At 35.8% G+C, this 25727-nt stretch overlaps 1 protein-coding gene, 1 long non-coding RNA gene and 3 pseudogenes across 2 annotated transcripts; 1 reads left to right on the top strand and 4 right to left on the bottom strand.

Annotated features, from left to right (window-relative positions):
- Positions 1 to 2770: 2770 nt before the first annotated feature.
- LOC147410532 (exocyst complex component EXO70B1-like) lies at positions 2771 to 4853 on the bottom strand (annotated as a pseudogene).
- A 5177-nt stretch (positions 4854 to 10030) lies between these two features.
- On the bottom strand, positions 10031 to 12708 carry LOC147410531 (exocyst complex component EXO70B1-like; annotated as a pseudogene).
- Positions 12709 to 14858: 2150 nt separating this feature from the next.
- LOC147410530 (exocyst complex component EXO70C2-like) lies at positions 14859 to 16801 on the bottom strand. The gene has a single exon (XM_086442579.1). The coding sequence runs from the start codon at positions 16744 to 16746 to the stop codon at positions 15040 to 15042; it is 1707 nt and encodes a 568-aa protein (XP_086298705.1). The 5' UTR covers positions 16747 to 16801; the 3' UTR covers positions 14859 to 15039.
- Positions 16802 to 21493: 4692 nt separating this feature from the next.
- On the bottom strand, positions 21494 to 22784 carry LOC147410529 (cytochrome P450 71A1 pseudogene; annotated as a pseudogene).
- An 809-nt stretch (positions 22785 to 23593) lies between these two features.
- Positions 23594 to 25335, top strand: LOC147410528 (uncharacterized). The gene is made up of 3 exons (XR_015176892.1): positions 23594 to 23912; positions 24665 to 24722; positions 24799 to 25335. It is a non-coding gene; the product is annotated as an uncharacterized LOC147410528 (long non-coding RNA).
- The last annotated feature ends 392 nt before the right edge of the window (positions 25336 to 25727 follow it).

The raw sequence follows: 25727 nt of genomic DNA, 5'->3' as shown, positions 1-25727 counted from the left end.
GTGTTCTTGCTTGATTTATACTTCGGATCATAGGGTTTAGTCTAACACCCATTATATCCACCATCATCATCATCATCATCAAATGTTATAGTTATAAAAATAGGCTTGATCAAAAAAATCTCAAATTGTTTGGAACTGTTGAAAGAGAGACTAAAGAATATGCAGGTTGGAGTTAAATGATGTTAGTGGCAAATTTTGTACTGCAAATCATTTAGTGGAATTTCTTAAGAAGATAGGTGGTCTAATGCAAAGTTTTTGCAATGCAAATTATTTGCATTTAATGAGTCCTCTTTTAGATGAGAATTGCATTGTTAGGCCCTAAGGCACGCCAATGAGTACTAATTGAGCCATTATTGTGGGTCTGTGATGAATAGTCTTAAAGTCATGGGCAAAGTGATTTCTCCAATGGGTATCGATGGCGCTCCCTTAAACCCAAACCTGTTGATTGCATGGAGTCTAGGCTTTCCTCCAAGACTCCCGTCTTCATCACAGTCACTTCCTAAGTCCACTGCACTTCTTGTTACTTTTTCGCCATCAACGATGAATTTTAGACTTTGACTGATCTCGATTTGAGTTCTTCGAATTCAATTTACCTCTTAATTTTCTATTCTTCCTTTTATATTGATTTTTTGGGCCATGACTCCTTATGACCATTATCCCTTGATTTTAGCATATTATCATGCCACACCAAAGGCAGTCACTTGCATCCTCCCTAACAATGTCAATCAATTGTCTTGGGAGGGAACTGGAATTTAACTCAATTTTGCAACACCATTAAGCATACTCACGAGAAAATCAGCTATTAATTTCTCTAAATGCAAAAACATAAGAGATTTCAGAAAATTGAGCTTCAATATCTCTAATCTCCTTCCGAGACGACGCACATACCAAGGGCCTTGGACTTTCCCTGTCAAGCAATTGATGGCAAGGAGCGAGTCAGAGGTCACCCTTAAATTTTCGCATCTAAATTTGATCGCAAGCTTTAGGGAATTCACTATTTTATTTGTTTCAAAATGGGGAATTTGATATTTATTTTTTTGAAATGACAAATTCTCTTTGAGTATGTATGGCTGCACATGGAAAATGAGTAGGAAATCCATTTTTCCCACCTTTCCTCATCCAAGAATCCAGAAAAGCAAGGATTTCATTTTCCGACGGTTGGGAAAACGAAATTCACCCCCAAATCATCATAAAATAAAAATCATAATCTTCTTTTTCGTTTTCTTCCTTACCACCGTCGATCATCACCGTCACTACCACCTCAGTCGCCAGATGAACAAATTAGCTGTGCAGCAACACCGTAAAATTGGCTATTATTAGCTAACGTAGGCGTAACTGAAGGAAACTACTTTCTTTAAGCCCCAAATAGATGAAATGTTGGAGAATCTATAGCTGTATAAGAATCAAATAAGGAGTCCACTGATAATCTCGAGGGAATCACGGGATCTCTCATGTACGAATGCTGAAATTTGAATTTCAAAATTTAAAATTCAATTTTTTTTTTTTCAAATTTCGGCAATTTGTAACATTCCAATTTAATACTATATGGTTATATTATAAATGAAGTGTATATAATTTTAACATGTACTTAGGGAAATATGTTAAATTTATGCTCAATGACAAAAAGTGTACATTCCAATCGAATAATTTAAAGATGATCCGTAGTACTAGCCAAACCAATTTAAGTTTGGATAGATCTAATCTTATGAGAAGCAATGACAGAATAAGATATCCTCATTTGCTACAATTTTTTAGCTATCCATTGTTGAACTGTGAATCGTTTAAGATGATCAGATTAAGAATAGAGCATCTAAACCTTTAATTGCACTATTTTTGGAATGTTTTCTCTTTTGGTTTATTTGATTATGAGCGTAGCTTGAGAGTTGAGACAAAGAACAGAACTGGAAAAGATCAAACAAGTCGTCCCCGATCTTGTAGTGTCTTATCTAACTCAATCTTACAAATGCCCACTGTTTGAAGTGTTCAAACTATGTAGTCCAAATTTAAGAAAAGAATCAATCCATCTGGTTTTTCGCAAATCCCAGTGAGATGTGTGAGACTCCCCAAAAATTCAGATCAGCAGAAATCTTGAAGAATGATCTGTTAATAAAAAGAGTCTTGCTGGGGTGACATTGGGATTTACTGCGATTTCACATTTCTGACGTGGGGGTGCGAACACAACCGTAGATTCTTTTTACTAGTATCACAAGGAAACACATTTACGGTTATGTGCGCACCTCCACATCAGAAATGTGAAATCACAGTAAATCCAATGTCACCCCAGCATTAGTGTAGTAAAAAAATATGAGCTTCTTAAAACATTCTTTATTGGGTTAAACTCGAATTGTCACAAATCAAAGAATTATGATTTCGAGCACTACATTTTCGTCGAAGAAATCTACAATAAAATTAGTAAGCTAACCATTTTACAGAACATGATTTGAGTTTTCTTAGCCAAATCTTTAAGAGTTCTAAATAAACAGACTGATTTGTTACTTTATCAGAAAATATGATATATAAAGGAACTCTAGTTTAGAAAAATCCTGTATGAACAAATGAAACCTAAAAAAAAACTGAAATGGAATAACAAATCAAAACACTTTGGTTTTAGAATGCAAGTATGTGGGCATAACTATTGTCTTAAATCTACATAAAATTATATGGGATCAAATACTATTGGATCCTTGAACAAGAAGTCAAGAATATCAAGAGAAGTTGTAGAATTTCACCTAGGTTCTATATGCTAGCACTCAACTTAAACTCAATTTCTTTACTGGGATCTCTACCTTGAGTGCAGGGAAAGTGGGCGCCCTTTGAAGAAATCCAAGACAGCAATCTCAAGATCCTCGACTGAATACTTGATGTACATCTCTGGGTGATACCCACTCTCTATACGATCCCTAAACCGGCCTTCAAAAGATCGATAAACTGGAATCAGCTTTTCTAATATAGATATCCAAAGTTCCTCTCGAAGCTGAGGATCTGGTACTGACCATGTTGACTGAACCTCATGAACTTTTGTAAACATTGAATTAAAGGTGTTAAACCTCTCTCTCAACACTCTAATAGAGACCCAGACACCTTGTAGCCCTTCATTTCTTAAGCAATATAAAATCCTGGCCCATGTCAAATTTTCATAGATCATCGCCTCTTGCTTGAATTTCAATGTTACATTCCTCATGAGGTAGTCATCTCCAATCATCTTAAAGAGCACAGGAGATCCTTCTACCCTTTGAACAATGTAGTGTAAATTGTTCATGAGGAAGATGTGAGACAGAGAATCATCTTTGCAGTAATTAGACTTTCTCTCCAAGTTGACTTGTAGGATCATAATGATCCAAAGTAGATGGAGGGAAAATGGAGATTGATTCTCTCGATCAGGGAAATCGATTTCTGGGGCCATTGGATCACCAGAGATTTGTGATCCCATTAATGGGTTCAACACAATCAAGTCCATGATCGTCTGCTTGTAATCAGATAATAAGTAAATGTAATTCATCACATACCTTGTTAAGGGGTGAATTCTCCCTCCATATACTCGAGTAATACTGCGATCACTCTGCAACGTATTAACGAATTCTGACAGTATCCCTCTTGCCGCATTGGCAAGCCTCAATAATATCTCAGCAGCTTGAACTCGAACAGATTCCGAAAAATTCGATCCAATTACTACATCCACATCGGTGAGAAAGTTAGTTAATGCATCATGGAGATCTAGTATCAGGAAGAGGTCCTTGGGTGATGGAGATCTAATACTTATGGCCTCAGGGAAATTGAAGAGCTCGATCATGGGGCCTTTAACGATTTCCATGAAGCAAGCATCATTGGTGACAGCTCCAAGACCTTCCCCTTCAAAGATTTGATCACAGAGTCGCTTCTCTCTTGCAAAGAGAATCCGAACACATACTTTTGCCCCTTGTATCCACCATTGGATATTTTGTTTAATTGCATCCCTACCTAGTCTCCAAACATTGCCCATACTAAGATTCTTGATCTCAAGACAGCCAAAGTTAGCAGCGAGGATATGTTTACGAACACTCACGAGACTTGTATACACTCATGTAGATGTCCAGCAGTGATCATCCTTTCAGCAATACAACGGAGATCGTAGATCGCTTCCCAAGGGATTAAATCAATCTCACGAATACTATTTGTCGATCGATAACTAGTACTACTCCCTTCTCCAAGTTCTTCTCTGCTAAAAGAAACTTCATCGATGGTGGATTCATGAGCAGTTTTGAAATCAGCACTACTTGCAGTTACAGAACTCCAGCAAGTCGAAGAATTTGGATCATTATGGGAGTGGGTTTCAATTGAATTGGAGTGACTTGACGCTATGTTTCGAGAGTCATCTTCGAGCCAAGTAGTTATGAGATTTTCACTACTTTCATTTGGATTTGTGTAAGTGATGAGTATATGACGGAATTCATCTTGTAGCCGAGCCATGGCAATCTGTACCACACAACTGTCAATCTTCCTAGGATGATCAGTGCTGCATATAATAAAGGACTCCATTGATCGTTGGATCTCATCGATAGCACATAAATATCGATCTGCTTCATGTCGATCGCCATTGAATATCATATGTTCTCTTCCCTCAACTGATGTCACAGAGTCCCATTTTAAAATTAGCTTCTCTGCTGCTTCTAATTCTATTGCGGTGTTCTTCTCCGATGATTCCATGATGAGAAAAACAGCTTCTCAGAGCACTAAAGTGAAAAGTTCATTGAAATGGTAGAATTTTTTTATGTGGTGGTGGAAAGAGAGTGATTACTACTTGTTAGAATTTGAACTACAAACAATAATTATTATTATTATTACTGCTATTTAATTTTTTATAAGAAATTATGATCTAGCAAGGAAGCTGTGGTCATTTGTCTGAATCTGTTTTCTTCAAGTCTTTGGAAGACATCTTTGTCACAGGAGCGGATCTTATGAAGCATTTTTTTTTGTTCACTAGTAACTGTAGGCTTTACCACATTTCAGAGATACCCATGTATTTTCAAACTGACGACATGCTCCCTTGACCTGAGTCTTCTCTGAAAGACTAATTTAAATGAGTTAAATTCCCCTCATCTTCAACATTTGCCAAAAGTCATGATTTTTTCAACCTAAAGATGTCAACAATATATGATAAGTTGAAGATGATGGAATTTCTGATAAGAGGTTGACGGGGGAAACATTTAAAATACAAATGAAGTCTGATTTACTGCAGAATCGAATTCTTGAGTTTCGATTTTCATGCATGGCATTCTGATAAGGAAAAAATCTGATTTATTTGTTTTATATGTCGACGACGAGGTTTGCTCATCAGAAATGGAGGGCCATCTCCTTATATTGTTTCAAATGGTGCACAATTTTGGAGATCAGAGGAAACCCCCACTTTTTTATTGCTCCACAATTATTGAAGGCATCCGAACCTTGATAGTGGTAATGTGGGAGATTAAGGGAATGTGACTGAACATTTTTATCTCTTGTAGAAATCCTTCAATTTTATCCATACAGCTAGCCTCAGGTGTTGGTGACAAGATCATGCTGTATGACTTGATTATTTATTCAATTTTTAAAGCCATTAACAGATAATAAAGATAAATTGATATAATAAAAGCAGCTATAAACACCTTTTCAATAACAAAAGATACAACTCTAAGCCAAATTCTTAATGGAGGAACAATATTTGTTCAACCGACTCCAAATCTTCGGGATTAAGGCTTTGATGACAATGGTGATGAATGATAATGATTGTGGGGTGAGGGGATAAATCGGTCTCTCCCATTATATGGAACATGCCATCTTGAGATACAAGATGAGAGGACAGGAGTTTGAGTCTGTCTCCAAAGTAGGGTACTGAAGTTCGAGTTTGTCATCCGGTCTCAACACCTTGAGAGTGAAACTGAAGTCTGATTAGCAATCATTCTTGGCAGCTATAAATCTGTGCTACCAATCATGCAATCATTACGAAAACATGGGAAAATGTAACAAGAAGATTATTTCCCCACAAGAACCAAGTATTCAATGATGTAGATGAAACACATATTGAAGGAGATGAGGGTGGAAATGCCCAGTCAGCCATTAAAGAGTTCAGGAGCTCACCTTTCCTAGACAAATTTTGCAGGCAGAACCTCCAAGGAAATTTTTACTCTCCAAAATTCAATTCATTCAATGGTATGAACCGAACACATATTTCACTATGGTAGCACGACAATGTGTTAATGTGCCAGCGTTTCTTCATTAACACAAAAGAATTAGCCAATTATTGGTTCAAGTGCTCGTGATATAATGAAGTTTTACTGTAATGGAAAAAGCTTTTGTTGCACAACTCATCTACAATTGGAAGAACAGAGCAGAAATCAATGTACCATTTCATCTATGTGAAGAGTAGGGAGAGATCATCATGAAACTTTACCACTCGATTCAAAGTGGTGGAACTTAAAGGGGAGAGCTCATATGAAAAGGAACGAGCACTTGGTAAAGTCTAGGCAAAAAAAGCTAGAGGAATATTTTTTAGTTTAGAACTTCAATGATTGGATGGCACGGGGGTGGATTTTGTTGACGCAGGCAGGCGATGATTTAAAATGACAAAGGGGTCGGAAGTATACCGATGTCCTTTCAGATAAAGGGGTTCCATTTGGGGTTTCGCCTGTATAAAGGGGTTGGTGATCGCTTTTCAATATTATGCCTTGAAGAGGACTCGAACCTCCACGCTCTTTAGCACGAGATTTTGAGTCTCGTGTGTCTACCATTTCACCACCAAGGCATCTTGAAAGTGAATTGTATTCCATGAATATGATATCTATCTAGTGCGATGTATGGAAATATATAACAGCACTATAGAGCTCATCTTACTACTATTATATTAGGGGTCACCAACCTCTTTATATAGTCCAAATCCCATATGCAACCCCTTCATCCGAAAGGACATTGGTATCCTTCCCTGCATCCATTCGATCTCGTGGGTTCATTTCTCCTTCCCTTTTTTGATCCAGCGATTTTAAAGAGTTGCTGAACATAGGATTACCGAGAGAGAGAAAGAGAGGGTGATCTTTACCTCCTTGTTTTCTGTATTTTTAAGATAATCCAAGCTCAGTTCTGATAGATGGTTTTGTGTGTTCCATTACCAAAACCGAATTCGATGCAACTTGGATTTTGATGTAGACTCAACAATGAATACATGTACTTTCCGATTGAATAATTAGCTAGGGGTAGACCAACTAATTTGAGTTTCGATGAATTAAAGCTTATGTTAAGAAATGGCAGGCAAGAGACACTTTTCTACCGCTAAATCTGATCTCTCCATTGCAGGACTCTGGTTGAAGACAGTTAGAGAAACTGAATCACACTGGGCTTTGTGATTCTCGGTTATACTCTTGTCACACAGTTTCGAGATTTTTGTAAAATCTCATACTTATCTGTAAATCATGTATTCTTTGGATGAATGAAGGAAACTTAGTATGAGACTTCAACTAGAACTCCTCTTCACGGTAATTCATTTAAGAATATCTGTCTTCCATTGCTATGTTCTTGGAAATGGTATCCGTTTGGTTTCTTCCACTCCAAGTGTGGGTTTAGACAGAAGGAAGAAAACAGATAAAAATAAGATTTTAGAACTAATATTCGTAGACTTGAACATAGAATAACTATAATGCACATAAGGGTGTGGAGTCTACTTGGCTAACCAAGTCGACCTCAAGCTCATAGAGACATATTGAACTCGATCTTACACCTCTACCCATAGTTTGAGATGTTCAAAACTAGTAGTCTTGATTTGAGAGTAGAATCAAACTGTTGAGTTTCTGCAAATCCCAGTGAGATTTGTGATCGAGGTTATGTTTTTTGATGATCGAACAAGTAGTCTCAGGACCTAGAAACCACTCAAAAGTTCATATTAGCTCAAACTTTACAGAATGATCTGTTTAGTGCTTCCAAATCACATTCTTTAATTGGATAAATCAGCAAAGTTAGAAATAAAATAATTCTGATTTCAAGGACTCTAAACATAGAACAAAATCTGCAATAAAATTAGTGGACTAAACCATTTTATAGAGCACAGATTGAAGTTGCTTGGCCAAATCTCTACAAGTACTAAGAACATTTATCAGAGATGATATTCACATAAATTAAAATTTTCAGTGAGATGCATCCAAGTGCCGAAATTCAGGTAAATCAATGTCATAGGGGAATCCTAACATAAATTCTCAAGATTTCTAAATCTGCATCTGTGTGCATAAGTCTCAGATCTGCTAGTAGTCTTGCTATTTTTTTTGTTCTTTTTTTTTTTTTTCAAAAATCTGCTAAATTAGTGAAGAAAGTTGCTCATAGATATATGAAGAAACAGTAGTTTAGAACAAATCCAATAGAATCCTGATAACCGGACTCACTTTTTTTGTACTCACTTTGGACTCTCCTTTCACATCACGGTACAAAACCATAAATATCTGTCCTTGTGTATCCCGAAGCAAAGGATCTACAGTTATGTGAGGGGAGAGTTCAAGTGAGTACAAAAAAGTGAGTCAAATTATCACGACTCAATCCAATCTGAACAAATGAAACAAAGTTTGAAATGAATTAACAAATAAAAACATTTTGCTTACAGAATGGGAATACTTGATCATCGCCAACAGATTAGTATCTGGGATCAAATTCGATTGGTTCCATGAAGAATTCACTAATTCCGAGAAAATCCCAGTTTGCATTAGAATATGAAATTCAGCTAAATACTCCCTCAAAAACTTTAATTTTAGGTAGGTTCTAAATTCTAACACTCAACCCTAACTCAATTTCTTCACAGGGCCATTTCCTTGTGTGGTGGGATATTGTGTGCCCTTCAAAGAAATCCAAGATGGAGATCTCAAGATCCTACATTAGGATAAGGCGTAATATCTGAAGTATGCCATTAGAGGAAACTAAGACATTGATTTCTAAATTGGGACTATTTTTATTATTTCAAAATTTCATGAGGAAGCCACTCTTGTTGAGAGTAGGAATTCATCAAAAGTAGATATGGAACGATTTTATGACTCAAAGTAAGAGCTGAAGCGGCACTCAGTTTACAAGATTTTGGCTACTCCTCTTCAATTTCGAAGATTTTTATTAACATGATCTGCAAACAACTCCACAAAGAAATAATTTGTCTGCTAGAATGTCCAAAAAGATCACCTTTCATTCTCTTGGGAGTGTTTGGTAACTTAGGTTGAGAGATGATTGAAGAAAAAAAAACCGAAAGTACACCAACCCATAACATATTTTCAACATTAGCTTTTTTATTTAAATTTAAAATTAACTTTTTCGTCGAAGTACATCCCAACTAGAGAATGGTACCTGTTGTGGTTTATTTGATTATGAGTGTGTGTTGAGAGTTGAGACAAGGAATAGTACTGGAAAAGATCAAACAAAAGTAGTTTTACAACTATACATCTATGTACTTAACATGGAATAACTGTACTTCCTACAGGAATGTAGTGTCCACATGGCTAACCAAGTTGTCCTTGATCTTGTAGCGACTTATCAAACGCAATCTTACAACTACCCATTATTTGGAATGTTCAAACTAGTTGTCCTAATTTACGAACGGAATCAATCTGACGACTACTCTACAAATCCCTGTGAGTTATGTTAGAGTTGCTGTCTCAAGACCAAGTATTAGAGACCACTCAAAAAGTTAAGATCAGCTGAAATCTATGGTACAAAGTCTCACCTTCCGAAGTCATTCTTTATAGGTTTAAACCTGAATAATCACAAATCAAAGAATTTTGAGTGCTCCCTATGCCAAAGAAATCTGTGAAAAATTTGTTAGCTAAACCATTTTACAAAGCATATCGGAGTTGCTCAACAAACCTATATGAGTTCTAAGTAGACAGACTGATCAGAGACAATATTCACATAAATCATATCTAAAGTTGGAGGGGTAAACTTAGAAATTTACTTTAACAACATATACATATGGTATATATTTCATAAGCTAAACAATCCTCATTATGGTTTCAATACTTAGATCTAAGAGTAGCCTTGCTATTTTTACTAGAAAATCTGCTAAATTTAGTGGAGGAAATTACTCATAATCCTGTGTGGACAGAAGAAACAGAATCTGAAATGAATAACAAATCAGAACACTTTGGCTTTAGAATGGAAGTATGGGGGCACAATGACCAAATTACTTGATCGTCTTAAATCAAATAAAATTATGCAGGTTCAAATTCAATTCGGTCCTTGACGAAGTCAAGGATTTCGAGAAAAGTTATAGAATTTCACCTAGCAAGCACTCAACCTGGACTCAATTTCTTCACTGGGATCACTTCCATTTGTGCAAGTAAATTGGGCGACCTTTGAAGAAATCCAAGACAGCAATATCAAAATCCTTGATTGAATACTTGATGTACATCTCTGGGTGGTACCCAGTCTCTATATGGTCACTAAACCGGCCTAGAAAAGATCGATAAGCCGGAATCAGATTTTCTAATATAGATATCCGAAGTTCCTCTCGAAGCTGAGGATCAGGTACTGACCATGTCGACTGAACCCAATGAACTCTTTTAAACATTGAATTGAAGGTCTTAAACCTCTATCTTAACACAGTTATAGAGACCATGCCGCTCTCTCCCACTTGCAGCCCTTCATTTCTTAAGCAATCTAAAATCCTGGCCCATGTCAGTCTTTCATATATCATTGCCTCTTGTCTGAATTTCAACGTTAGATTCCTAATGATGCAGTCATCTCCGATCATCTTAAAGAGCTTGGGAGATCCTTAAACCTTCTGAACAATGTAGTGTAAATTGTTTATGAGGAAGATATGAAACAGGGAATCATCTTTGTAGTACTTAGACTTGCCCTCCAATTTGAATTGTAGGATCACAATGATCCAAAGTAGATAGAGGGTTAATGGCAATTGATTCTCTCGTTTAGGGAAATTGATTTCTGGAGCTGTCGTATCACCTGATATTTGTGATCCCATTAATGGGTTCAACACAATCAACTCCATGCTCATCTGCTTGGAATCAGTTAATAAACTGATGTAATCCATCAAATACTTTGTCAAGGGGTGAATTTTCCCTCCAAGTATTGGAATACTCGTACCATCACTCTGCACATTATTAATGAATTCTGACAGTGACCCTCTTGCAGCCTTGGCAAGCTTCAATAGTATCTTAACAGCTTGAACTCAAACATATTCCAACAAATTCCATCCAATTACTACATCCACATCGGTGACTAAGTTACTTAATGCGTCTTGGAGATCTAGTATCGAGAAGAGGTCCTTGGGTGAAGGAGATCTAATAGTTATGTCCTCGGAGAAATTGAAGAGCTTGATCATGGGGCCTTTAATGGTTTCCATGAAGCAAGCATCATTGGTGACAGCTCCAAGACCTTCCCCTTCAAAGATTTGATCACAGAGCCACTTCTCTCTTGCAAAGAGAATCCGAACACATACTTTTTCCCCTCGTATCCACCATCGGATATTCTGTTTAATTGCCTCCCTACTTACTCTCCAAACATCACCTATGCTAAGCCTCTCAATCCAAACGGATGATCCAAAATAAATCAATCAAAGTCCACCACTCACGCACTTCGCTCGCTGCAGAAAAGAAAACAAAAATGCAGCTTTAGGAATGACAATAGGTTTACGAACACTCACATACACTTGTATACACTCACTTAGATATCCAGCACTGATCATCCTTTCAGCAATACTATGGAGATCATAGATTGCTTCTGAAAGATCATTCCCACCAATACTGTTTGTTGATCGATAACTAATACTACTCCATTCTCCAAGTTCTTCTGTGCTAAATGAAACTTCATCTTCTAGATAGCCTTCTTTGGTGGATTCACGAACAGTTTTGAAATCAGCACTACTTTCAGTTACAGAACTCGGATCGATGTGGGAGTGGGTTTCAACTGAATTGGTATGAGTGAATTCTATGTTGCGGAATTCATCTTCAAACAAAGTATTTCTGGATTCAGTAGTACTTTCAGTTACAGAACTCGAGGGAATTGAAGAATTGGGACAGATAAGCACTTCGGTTTCAATTTGATTGGTGTGAACAATCAGTATGTTACAGAATTCATCTTGGAGCCCAGCCATTACGATCTGTATCTCAGAACTGTTGATCTTCCTAGGATCAGTACTGGATACAGTAACAAACTCCATCGATTATTGGATCTCATTGACAGCACTTAAGCATCGATCTCCTTCTTGTTGAGCTCTATCAAATATTGTACGTTCTCTTGCTTCTACCGATGCCACGGAGTCCCCTTTTAAGATGTGCTTCTCTGCTGCTTCGAATTCTATTGCTGCATTCTTCTCCGACGATTCCATCTTGGGATCGAAAAGCTAAAAATTTAATGAAAAGGTAGAATTTGTTGATTTTGTTTTTGTGAGAGTGATTACTACTGGTTAGAACTTGGCTACAAACAACAATTATTATTATTATTATTTAATATTTTTTATGAGAAATTATGATCTAACAAGGAAGCTGTGGTGATTTCTTTGAATCTTATTTCTTGAAGTGTTTTGAAGATCTCTTTGTGAGGGGCGGATCTTTTGTGGCATTTTTTGTTTTTGTTTTTTGGTCAGTAGTACCTGTAGGCTGTAGCACATAGTAGAGATGCCCATTTGTTTTCAAACTGATCACATGCTCCCTTGACCTAGGTCTTCTCTGAGAGAATAATTTAAATGAGTTATATAACCTCATCTTTAACATTTTCCGTAAGCCATGATTTATTAAACTTCAAGATGCCAACAATATAAGATAAGTTGAAGATGATCGGATCTTCAGCCAGAATTTCTGATAAGAAGTTGAAGGTAACATTGACTAAGTTAAATTGTGTTTTTAACATCACCTAGAAACACCATTTATTCTAACTACAAGTCTCTCTTCTTATTAGATACTGAGAACTCGTTTTCTTCCATGGTTTACAGTTTACAATAGGCCTTATTTACCTTATAATGGTCGACGTAAATTGGCACTGATGTGTTTTTTTTTTTCTAATGTCATTGATTTAGTAATTTTCCAAAGAAAACAGCTTGTAATAACTAATATTTTCATGATTCCTCAGAAACAGAGAAGTACCCATGTCGAGCATGTTGAAATCTGACCTTCCATAGGACTTGCTGTGAAGTCTTTTTGTGGCAGAAAATTACATTATATGCAGAAAAATCATGTATGAACAAATTACACTAACTAATTATTTAGTTAGGAATATTGCTCATAGATATATGAAGACACTAGTGTAGAACAAATCATGAATAACAAATAAAAAAAATATGAAATGGAATAAAAATCAAAATGCTTTGCTTACAAGGGAAGTATTTAGGAGCAATGAACCTTGGTATGTGCATCATCCATCAAGGAGATTAGAGCTATTGAAGCTCAATTTTCTGAAAACTCATGTTTTGTATTTAGAGAAACTAATAGGGCGACCAATTTTCCACAAATCGAGCTAAATTCAAGTTCTTTCCCAGTGTTGTGTATGTGAACACCCTTGTGAAGCTCATTGGTCAAACACCTATTTGGTGTGTGTGATGTGCAGGCGTTGCACGTGCCCTGGGACTAGTCCTTGGACAAGACTATAGTCTTTGGTAAGTCTTCTAAACCTCTAGGGTATTGTATATTCTTTCTTCTTTAATAACATCTTCTTATATTTATTAAAAAAAATAACTTTTATTTCCATTCTCCATTTCTTGAATCAAGATTATTAAAGTTTCGAATGTTTCATGATCGTCTAATTGTTTGAAGGTGCTAGCCTTGTAATTTGGAAAGGTTTGTAAGAGTTGGTACCACTACTCGCAACTCATGTTGTGTGATTCCTCCAAAAAAGTGCAAGTACCCCTGTAAAACATAGAGAAATATCTTCTAATTTCATTTTTCATTTCAGGCCAAAAAGAGGAATGTGATTTGTTGTACAAATCGACAAAATTTCCCATATTCGGATATGAAGGACCATGATCTCAAATACTTCAGAATACGAAAGCTTGCGATTCATAGATAGACAAAGGGTTCAGTGAGAGATTTGAGGTGGTAGCAAACCAAATGATACAGAAGATTGTGGATATATGAACCTTCCCATTGAATAATTTAGTTGAATGATCAACTAATTTGAGTTTCGATGAACCAAATCTTACATGAACCCACAGACCGAGTCGCACTCTGTTTCATGATTCTCAGATATACTCTTGTAACATCTCATCCTTATAAATAAACATCATGTAATCTATATATATATATATAGATTCTTTGAATGAACGAAGGAAACCAAGTATGAGAGTTCAACTAAAACTCATTTAAGAACATCTATGTCTTTCATTGCTGTGTTTTGGGAAATGGTATCCCCATTGGTTTATTTCATTCCAAGTGTGGATTGAATCTGTTAGTGGTTCCAAATCACATTCTTTAATAGGATATATCAGAAAAGTTAGAAATCAAATAATTTTGATTTTGAGGCCTCTCTATACATCGAAGAAATCTTCAATAAAATTAGTAGACTAAACCATTTTATATGACACAAATCGAAGTTGCTTTGCCTAGTCTCTACAAGTACTAAGAACATTGCTTAGAGATAGCATTCGCATGAACCAAATTTAAAATTAGAATTGTCAGTGAGATGCATTCATGTGCCAAAATTCAGGTAAATCAATATCAGAGAGGGAATGCTAACATCTAAATTTGGATCTCTGTGCATATTCTCGGATCTGCAAGTAGTCTAGCTATTTTTTTTTTATATAAAAAAACATCTGTTAAATTTAGTGAAGAAAATTGCTCATATATAAATGAAGAAACACTATTTAGAACAAATCATGTATGAACAAAAGAAACAAAATCTGAAATGAAATAAAAAAATCACAACAATTTGCTTACAAAATGGGAAAGCTTGATCATCATCAACATAAAATTATCTGGGATCGAATTCAATTGGATCCATGAAGAAGTCAAGAATTAAGAGAAAATCCCCGTTCGATGGAATATGAAATTTTGCAAAATAGCCCCTCAAAAACTTTAATTTTACGTAGGTTCTAAATTTTAACTTTTAACATTTAACCCAAACTCAATTTCTTAACTGGGACCACTTCCTTGTGTGGTGGGGAACTGTGCGCCCCTCAAATAAATCAAAGATAGCGATCTCTAAATCCTCGACTGAATATTTGATGTACATTTCTGGATGTTTCCCACTCTCTATATACCCCCTATATCGGCCTAGAAAAGAATGATAAGCAGGAATCAGACTCTTCGATATAGATATCTGAAGTTCCTCTCGAAGCTGAGGATTGGGTACTGACCATGTTGCCTGAACCCGATGAACTTCTTCAAACATAGAATTAAAGTTCGTAAACCTACTCTTTAACACCAACGTCGAGAATCTCCCTCTCACATGTAGCCCTTCATCTCTTAAGCTCCTTAGAATCGTGAACCATGTCGATCTTTTATAGCCCATCATCTCTTCCCTGAATTTCCCTTTTAGAATCCTTAAGTAATCATATCCAATCATCTTGCATAGTTTGGGAGATCCTTTAAGCTTCTGAAAAATGTAGTGTACATTGTTCATGAGGAAGATGTGAGACAAAGAAGCATCTCTGTAGTAATTAAACTTTTCATCCAACTGGATTTCTAAGAACCCAATGATCGGAAGTCTACGGAGAACTCGATTATCCAGTTCAGGGAAGTTGATCATATCTGTGGCTGTTGTCGAATCACCAGAGATTTGTAATCCTATTGAAGGGTTCGACCCAAGCAACACTTTCCTGGTCTGCTTGTAATCAGATATGAAAATGATGTAATTCATCACACACTTTGTCAAGGTGTGAATTCTCCCTCCAGGTACTGGAGTCCTCGAATCATCGTTTAGCACCACACTTGCAAATTCAAAAAATGTCTCTCTTGCAGTATCAAAGAGACTTGATAGTATCTCAGCAACTTGAACTCGAACAGGTTCCAACGAATTCCATCCAAATAGTATATCTAGATCAGAGAGAAGCTCAGATAGTGCATCAAAGAGATGTAGTCTCTTGAAGAGCATCACGGGCGTGTGTCGATTAATACGTATCACCTCAGAAAAATCAAAGGGCTGATACACAGCACCTTTGAAGGTTTCAATGAAGAAAGCATCGCCTTGAAAGATTTGCTCATAGAGCCGCTTCTCACTTGCTAAGAGATTTTGAATGCATACTTTTGCCACTTGTATCCAACTTTGGATCCTTAGTTCTAATACATTCCTTTCTAGTCCTCGAACATCACCTATGTTAAGCTTCTCAATCCAAATGTGACGGAAAATAGCAGCAATGACTGGTTTACGAACACTAGCATAGATTTCAACACATTCACGATGATATCCAGCAGTGATCATCCTTTCAGCAATACTACGGAGATTGTACATCACTTCCAAACGGATCGAATTAATCTGAAGTATACTATTGATTGATCGATAACTAGTACTACGCGAAAGTTCATCTTCATCATATTCATATTGTATATCGGTGGACTCACGAGCAGTTTTGAAATCAGCACTACTTTCAGTTACACAACTCCAGCGAGTTGAAGAATTCGGAGTGACAAGTATGTTGTTGTGGAATTCATCTTCGAGCCAAGCTCTTCTGAAATCGGTCGGACTACTTTCAACTACAGAACTCGAGCGATTTGAAGAATTTGGATCGATAATTATAGGCACATCAAAGTTGGTTTCAATAATTGGATTGGTGTGAGTAGTGATGATGAGTATGTTACGGAATTTCTCTTTGAGCCGATCCATGACGATCATATTATTAGTGATACTGTGGAGTCCCAACCTAAATGTAACATTTATAGAGATGCATGAAGAAATTATTGTTGTGTTGAAGGTTGTGGAGAGAGAGAGACTGTAAGAAGTATTTGTTAGCATAACAACAACACAGGTTGTCATTATTATTTTTATAAGAAATTATGATCCTGCAAGGAAGCTGTTGTCTTTTGTCTGAATCTGAATCCTTTGTCTTTTAAGAACTCTTTGTGAGGAGAGCGGATATTCTGAAGCAATTTTTTATAATAAGAAAGGGAAGTTTACATTAGAATAAGGAGATAATTTGGCAAGTTTATGTTGATGAATTCCATCAAATTCTTAAAAAAACAAAAAAACAAAAAAACAAAACAAAAACAAGACCAAAAAACAAATACAAAAAACCTCAGCCCTCAAGGGTCCATGGGCATGTTAGAGCACCCAACTAATACTTGGGGCATGTGCAATTCTTTTTCTCGACACACACCAAGTAATTTTTGGGATAAATCTCTGTGAATGGCTCCTTAGGGGGGGATTTGAACTCAAGATCTCTGCCTCCTCAGGCGTGAAAATGGCCATCTCACTAACCCTTGGGGGTTCAATTTTTTTTTTTTTTTTTAATTTAAAAAAAAGATTTTAAATTAAAATTTTGGGCTTTTATGGGTTTAGTAGAAGTTATTGCTAAATTTTCACCACGTATCTCAATGTTAGTGTTGGGCTGTTTAATGAACAGCTTAGCACCTAAATCCGTTAACAGCAAATCCCTTGATGCTCAAAGAACTCGGATCGAGAGATCTTGGTGAAGCCTGTGGGTGGTGATACCACATATGTGGGTTCAATTCCCAGTCCTACCATCGCCAAATTACTGACCTCATTAAAAAGATATCTATCTCAAAATTTTAAGAACTTAAAAAATTCAAGGAAATTTGAAAAATAAAAATTCTCGGTGGATTTTAGTTTTAAATTTGAGAGTTCAGTGATCATCCATTTTCAAAACCTTAGATTAAGCTGAAAAAGCTTTTTATTTTTGATTTTTTTCTTAACTGTCGAGTGTTATGGTATTATTTTGGCCAACATGTCAGTCCATGTGTGCCCCATGACTCTTAGTAAGACATTTACCTAATAACAACTCCTCAGCCCTCAAGGATCCATACCATTTACCTAGTATAGGATTCTCTAGCTAATGCCCATAATTTTTGGGTGATAACTTAAGGATCAGCTAAATAATTTATTTTTTCGACAAATGCCCCCTGAATTTACCAAAACAAAACAAAAAAAAAATGTATTTATCTGAAGGAGCCCTTTAACTAAACAACCCCTCTTAATTTCATTGTTTTCTCAAAAACAGCAAAAACATTATTATTTTGTTGCAAAGAAGCAATATTTCCATAGTTTTCTTCATTACAAAGCGACGAATCTTGCTTGGTACGCTCATGGAAAACTGAGTTGTGGGCAATCTGAATAGCATTCTTGTTGTCATAATGTATTGGAATGGGACTAGAAATGGAAACACCCATATCTTCAATAAGCCACCTAAGCCACACAAAAATCGGTTGTGGTGGAAGCTATATCACGGTATTCCACTTCACCAGAGGATTGAAACAAAATACGTTGCTTCTTGCTTGTCTAAGAAATAAGATAATCTCCCATAAATATACAGAATCCAATAGTGGAAACCCGATCTGTAGGATCACCTGTCCCATCAGCATCAGAGAATGCTCTAAGCTCCAAGTTAGAGGAAGAAGGAAGCAACATATTCTAATGTAGAGTACCTCGAAGATAACAAATAATACAAGTTATAGCAAACCAATGAAGAGTGGTAAGGGAGGAGACAAACTAACTAACTATATAAACTGCATACGAGAGATCTGGTCAGGTGATAGTAAAATAAATCAAACTACCAACTATAGTCAAATATAAAGTAGGATCAAGCCTGGGTGTCCCATCAGAATGGGTATATCAAAAGTTGAGCTCTAGAAGGGTCTCTGCAATCCTAGTGTTAGTAAGGACAGCACGATGAATAACATCTGCGACATACTTTGACTGAGAAAGAAGATAACTCTGAGGAGAATATGTTACCCACTACGTGAAAATCCCCAATTTTAACGAAAAAAATTGTTGGGCCTGGCCCGTCAAATTTTTAACACACAAATTCCGCGGCCAATGGACCACGAATTTTGTGTCCACAAAACACAGTCTACAGTTGCCAAACACTTCGTCTCTCTCACTCACTCACTCTCTATTTCTCTCTTTGTCTGATCTCTCTCGAATGTCTCGATCTTTCTCTCTATCCCTCTCCCTCTCCCTCCCTGTCTTCCTCGATCTTGTCTCTTGATCGATCTCATCTCTTCCTTTATTTGATCGCTCAATCTTTCTCTGTCTGATCGCACAATATCTGATCTCTCGAAGTGATCTCTCAACTTTGGAAATGATGGAGTGAAGAAGTTTTATGTTGTGTTTTAAGGTGAGTCTCTCTCTCTCTCTCTCTCTCTCTCTCTCTCTCTCTCTCTATCTTCTCTCTTAGATTGATAGATCCTTAACCCTCATGTTGTTGACGATGCGATCTAGGATTTCTGATCCCACAAAATACATTAATTTTGATTTTCTATTTCCCAAAGGTATTACCTTCAAGTCGAAATGTAATTTTGTTATTCGATTTTTTTTCCCACCGATTAAGATTTCATGTCATTTTAATTTGATTTACAAAAGCGAGATACATGAACATCAACACCATTTCTTCTCTTCTCGATCTGTTTCAGAGTTTTTTGAAATCTGCGAGATTTTGATCGTCTGTTGGTGTTCTTAATCTCTAAAAGAGATTGATTCATTTACTTCGTTATCATGTTTTAAGGTTTATTAGACATTATAAGCTTTGGAGATCAGGTAAGTTGTTTCATAAATTTTAGAACTTGAGATTTTGTTTTGATGCTTGATCTAAATAATTTGGTGATCTATCAATGAATCTGAATTGGATATTGTAGGGTTGTTTGATTCCTTATTTAATTTTTATATATATATATGCTCTCAAATTTGTTGATTTTCTAGAAATTAATTGCATTTCTCTAGCTAATATTTTAGATAAAAATAGATCATTTTTGTGATGTTTTACGTATTTTAATTTTTATTATATGTTTTTTTTATTCTTAGTGGGTGTCACATATAACACTTTGTTTGTTGACTCTTTTTTTTTTCATGTTGATGCGCTCCCTTATTGATTTTCTAGGTTAGTAATTTTTTCTCCCATAGAAGAAACAATAGCATTAGACTTGATGGTCATTGTTTTGATTTATAGTTTTCACCTTTGCATATTGATATCATTAGGATTTGACATACCTCTAGCAACATAATTTACATAAGAGCATCCATAGTTTTTATCATCCAACTCATCATCAAGATTTGTGGAGTGGCTACACTTGTAAATTCCTATTTAAAATTAAATAAAATAATATATGTGAATATTACATAGGGAGAGCTTGAAGGTTTTGTGCCCATTGGTCAATCACTTTTCAAATGGTAAAGACATTTTTACTTATATAGATGTTCGACTAAGAAGTCATCATATGTGTTGGAAGCTTATCTTGACAAGTAGAACTATTTTGAGACTTCAATCGAAAATTTGATGTTTTTGGACTCAAAATTGATTAGAAATTTTAGCTCAATGACAGTGACAAGATGTAGGAGGTAGTTTGATCATTGTTAGATAGATTGTTGGGATTTGTTACTTATTCATTACCTTATGGTCATAAGGTTTTATTTTCTTATAAATAGAAGTAATGAAAGTACTAAAGAGTAGCTCCATCCATGTGGTTCTGAACTCTTCTAGATTATTAACAAGTAAATCAACTCTTAACGACTAATAAGAAGGGGATTGGATGATGGATTGAAATAAGACTACTAATATATACATAGTCTTGTGATACTACTCTCATGACCAGTCGAGTTTATGCAAGTATATTGGTCCATTCTGAGTAAATGTTTTTGATCTCAAGTATTATGTTCTTCATCCATTAGATAGAAGTGTTATGGGATGCTTTGGCCTTGAAGTTATCTTCATTTTTTTTTTTTGAAAACACAGAAGCTCTCATGGGTTCATGTGTTTTGGTTATACTGATGAAGGGTGAAAATGTTTACTTGCTGGTCAAAACCAACTGACATGTTATGAGAACGAGAACTCCTCTTCTCAGAGTTGGATTTATTCATCAAATGCATGCATGGTAACGACTTTTAACTTGTGAAATTAACTTGTTTAATTTAGTGGGTATAACTTAGGTTGAAACTATATATATGTAGAACTCCATGTCTGTGATTCTGAAAAATTGCACCCCATTTACGTTATCTATGATCATCATGTTTTCTTCTTATCCCAAACATACCTACTTACCTTGAGTGCTCCTTTAATATTACAACTCTCTTAGCATCTCGTAAACCTGGGAATACAATCATTTTTTTACAATATTTTTCTTTGACAAGTATCCATAAGATCACTAGGCAACCAATGAATGGCATAAACAAGCACCATGTGGCATTCACATGGTCCCTGATTGCCTTAATGGAGAGTACCATGTCATACTGATCTGTAAGTCCTATATCTATTTGTCATCTAGAGTCTACACCATTAATAATTATTTATCCAGACACTTGAAAGGCTCTGTTATATTCTAAGTAGTATCTGTGTCACCACCCTTTTTTACCTGCTCTCACCTTATGCTTCTGCTCTCTGTTTATGCTCTCTTTGAAAGAAAGAAGAGTTTGTACATCAAGCTAGGATGTTAGGGTGATTGGCCAAACATAAAGCCTCCTGGTTATGACCCATCAGGAAAGCAATTGGAATGAGATGAAGAGGAATTTTCTTAGTGACAGTAAGCCCAGTTGATTCAGTCATGTTTGGTTTCCCTTTTGCACCATGAGTTGACTCCCAATTGAAACAGTATAAGAGGTTGGCAACAACAAACTCAATGAGGGCAAACCCAAATGACATTCCTGGACAACCCTTTCTCCCGGATCCAAATGGGATAAATTCGAATTCTTGCCCTATAAAATCAATAGTGTTGTTGTTAAATCTCTCAGGGATAAACTCCTCTAGATTGTCCCATAGCTTGGGGTCCCTTTGAATCGCCCATGCATTGATGAGGACTATGGTTTTAGAGGGTATATTGTAACCTTTCACATTAGTATTGGTAGTGAACTCTCTTGGAACAAGCATGGGGCCAGGGGGATGTAGTCTCAAAGTTTCTTTAATAACATATTTTAAGTAGTCCATTTTACTGATGTCATCCTCTTCAACCTTTGATTTCTTTCCAACCACTCTTATAACCTCTTCCTGTACTTTCTTCATCACATTTGGATTCTTGACAAGCTCTGCCATAGCCCATTCTATAGTTGTGGATGACGTATCAGTTCTACCAACAAACATGTCCTGTGTATGAGAAATGAGAGAGCTAGCTTTAGTCATGATCACTACTCACATAACATGTATATATAATGAGAAAGAGATAGAGATGTGACCAATATTATTGCTTTGATGTTTTCGCTGGTGAGTTTGATGCCGAGCGTGTTATCCTTTTGAACATGTAACAAAATGTCGACAAAGTCCTTTTTATTTTCTGGATTATTTTTTCTTTGAATTAGATGTTCTTCAATTACTTGATCAAAGAATCTACTTGTTTTGAAACCCACTTCAGTCTCCTAACCAAACCAATGAGAGTGTCCATCCATCCCAATAATGGAAACAAGTCTCCAATACTAAAAGCTACTATAAGCTTCATCATCTCCCTTGACAATTCTCCAAATCTGTTTTTACCATCTTCACCTTTATGTTTCATACCAAGAGCACACCTCGAGACTATGTTGTTGGAGAGAGTGATCACTATCTGACTTAGATTAATTGTTGCTCCATGTAGAGGCAAACATGAACGACATATCTTCTCGATCATATCAGCAATCTCTTCTTCCCTTACAAATTGTTTTAGTTCTGTTATTGAAAGTTTTTGGAGCTATTGTTTTTTTTCCTCAATCATAGTCCTCCATTATATTAGCATAACTAGTAGTGGGTTAATTTGAAGGTAACTTACTGATTCTTTTACTATTGAACTTGGTAATGAAAATATCTATTACCATTTTCTTGGTCAACAATTACTTTTAGAAATGAAAAGAAAAACTTGAGTCTATGCAAGGAAAACTTGAATTTATGTTTCAAAGAGTTGATTTGTTTGAAAACATGTAAAAATGGTTCTGTAGTTTCTATTAGAACTGTGTAGATAAGAATATGATTTGTTCCATACATTTCAACATACATAATACTCCAGAAGATATTTCCACTTTTATCATCTACTAAATTTTTGAGTCACATACCAATATCCCCCCCTTTAGTTTTGCCTTTCCTAGTCTTACTTCTCATCCATCTCACCATCTTCATTTCACTGGTACATGTGTTCTATGAAAGGTAAAATTGATGACTACTGGAAACAAAAAATTTAGTAGATAGTTTGGTAACATGGATTAGAGTGTCCTTAACATTCTCTTGTTATTATTGGTGTAACATGCTTTGCTTGACAAGGATAAATCTTTTGAGCCATTCAGACAACAAGTTGAAGATTTCATGTGCAGCATTCTACCAAATTCTCCCTCTTCAACTGCCCAATACACAGCAGGTAAGAATCACCCCATCATGCACTCAAGTTATAATTTAACAAGTTTTTAGTTTAAATTTTGAAATCTGCTCTAGAGCATGATCCTTAGATGGCTGACTACGCAAAGAGTACAATTAAATCTATGTTGTGTGGACTTTTATACAAACAAATGCATTGGATGTGTCAGATTTTGACACAAACCTCCCCCCCCCCCCCCCCACACACATAAAGTGATCGATCGGCTGGTTATGATCATCTTTTAGATTCTTTCTTGTAGTAATACCTTCAGAATAAAGTGAACTTAGTCTTTTTCAGCACACCGTTCATAGCCAGTTGAGATGGGATACAGTTTGTTCTTGAGGTCACTAATTGGAAATGATTAGATAATATAGTTCACATGGATATTCAATGTTGACATCTTCATGTAAATTGAAATTAAATAATTTTTCTTTTTTCAGTGCTTACGTATGTGGAGAAGATGTAAGCTTTGATGAGGTTTTCTGGTGCACAGCAGGATTGACCGATCGATTTGGTAAAAACAAGGTTGTTAATACACCTCTTTGCAAACAGGTTTTGTATGACCTCATTAGCTTTAGTTGTTGAAAGAAGTGCACTTTTACAGTAATTCTAGTCATGCTTTGAAGTTCTGTATTGTCTCAAAGTGTCTTGTTCGAGATAGTCTTGGTTTTTCTCCTAATGGAGACATTGCCTCAAGACCACACTTTGAACCTTGACTATGAGAAGAGGATTAGATAAAATATATAGCTTGAAAGGTGACTTGTAATGGTATCTTTAGCAATAACCTGAAGGCACCCCAAGTGTTACCAAAAACTTGGGACGTATCCATTTATTTGGATAAATTCAATATTTATGTGGGAATATGAACTTGGCTATTTCTCATGCTATATTAACTTTTCTTTCTTTTTATTTTTTATAATTTTGTGGTAATGTGTTTTTCTTTAGGTTGATGCATTTGATAAATTTCAAACTGACTTCTCTCTGTATGTAGGGTATTGTTGGATTTGGTATACAGTATTGTGGCAATGGTGTGTTTGCACATGTTGTTTATATGTTATATTAGATTTTTCTATAAAACTTCCATACTACATTTTTATTTCTTTCTTGTACTGGTTTTAAGTTGAGTTTTATTTAACATGATAGAGGAATTGAGTTATTGCTGAAATTTAGTTTGTAAATTATATTTTTCCGACTTTTGATCAGGCATGCTCACTGAAACTGAATTCTCTCATGCCCACACATTTTTGCATCTTGTTGATATAATTTCTACTCTGTAGATTATCAATGAAGCCGCGAAGTTTAGATATCGGAGTGGGAATCAATTCAATTGTGGAGGTACTACTTATTTATGCTCTGTAACACCATAGTTGATTTTTTGCAACTCATGTCGTTACTGCTTGTATCTTCTTAGGTTTAACGATACGGACTCCTTATGGAGTTGTGGGCATTATCACTCACAATCACCCGAGGCTTTCTTCAGTCATGTTAAAGTGAAAGCCTTGGAGGTTGCTGAGACTGCAAAACGTATTGAAGAGGAGAATGATCGCAAAATGAAGAAAGAGGCTACAAAGATTGAACAAACAAAACTCGAGCAAGAAAAAAATTAAACAGTTGGAGTTGTAGCGAAAAAAGAAAGAAGAGGAAAGAAGGAAAAAAAGAAGTGGATGTGGCAGCAAGGAAAAGGCAACAGGAAGAAGACGGATGTTTGTGAAGATTTTGAGACTTTCAAAGAGTCTCGTGAAATTGTAAAGGTGCGAGTCTAGAACAGTGGCAATGTAGGGAAAATCCAAACCTTGAGGAAAATAAGAGGACGATAGAGTGGAGAGAGCTAGAAGAGATCGAAGGTATCACAACCATTTACTTTTGATTGTGGTTTATTTCTAAGCAATTATGTGACTCAATTTCATTTGTAAACGCCCAATTGCTTCAATTAGAACTTATTTAGTAATGGAATTTCAATATATAATATGAATTTTGAGTTTAGTTTAATTTAGAGCTTGTTTTATGATTTTTGTTTTGTTTCATATAATTTTTTGATTTTTTTTTAATTACTATTCCATTTATTATGATTGGTGAATTAGAGGACCATCCTATTGTTTATTAAACCTCCATATTCAACAGTCATACTTTATGAATTTTTTTTTATTTTTTTTAAAGTTCATTCTCCAATAATTTGATAGTTCAGAGTCGTCAAAAAAAAAATTCTACAAGAAAATATTTGACAGGCGTATTTGACGGACTGTGACCGTCAAATATGGGCTTTTTTCACATAGTGACCTCAATCCCAAGGAAATAATGTAATGGGCCTAAATCTTTTATCTCAAACTTCTAACATAATTG

Source organism: Akebia trifoliata, chromosome 1, assembly GCF_017979445.1.
Source record: "Akebia trifoliata isolate Shusen 1 chromosome 1, ASM1797944v1, whole genome shotgun sequence".
NCBI lineage: Eukaryota > Viridiplantae > Streptophyta > Magnoliopsida > Ranunculales > Lardizabalaceae > Akebia > Akebia trifoliata.
Note: the sequence above shows the minus strand (reverse complement) of the source record. Positions and strands in the feature narration are given on the sequence as shown.

What these genes read in the sequence shown, in the direction of transcription:
- LOC147410530 (XM_086442579.1), bottom strand. Translation starts at nt 16,746, where the DNA reads ATGATCGTCATGGATCGGCTCAAAGAGAAATTCCGTAACATACTCATC.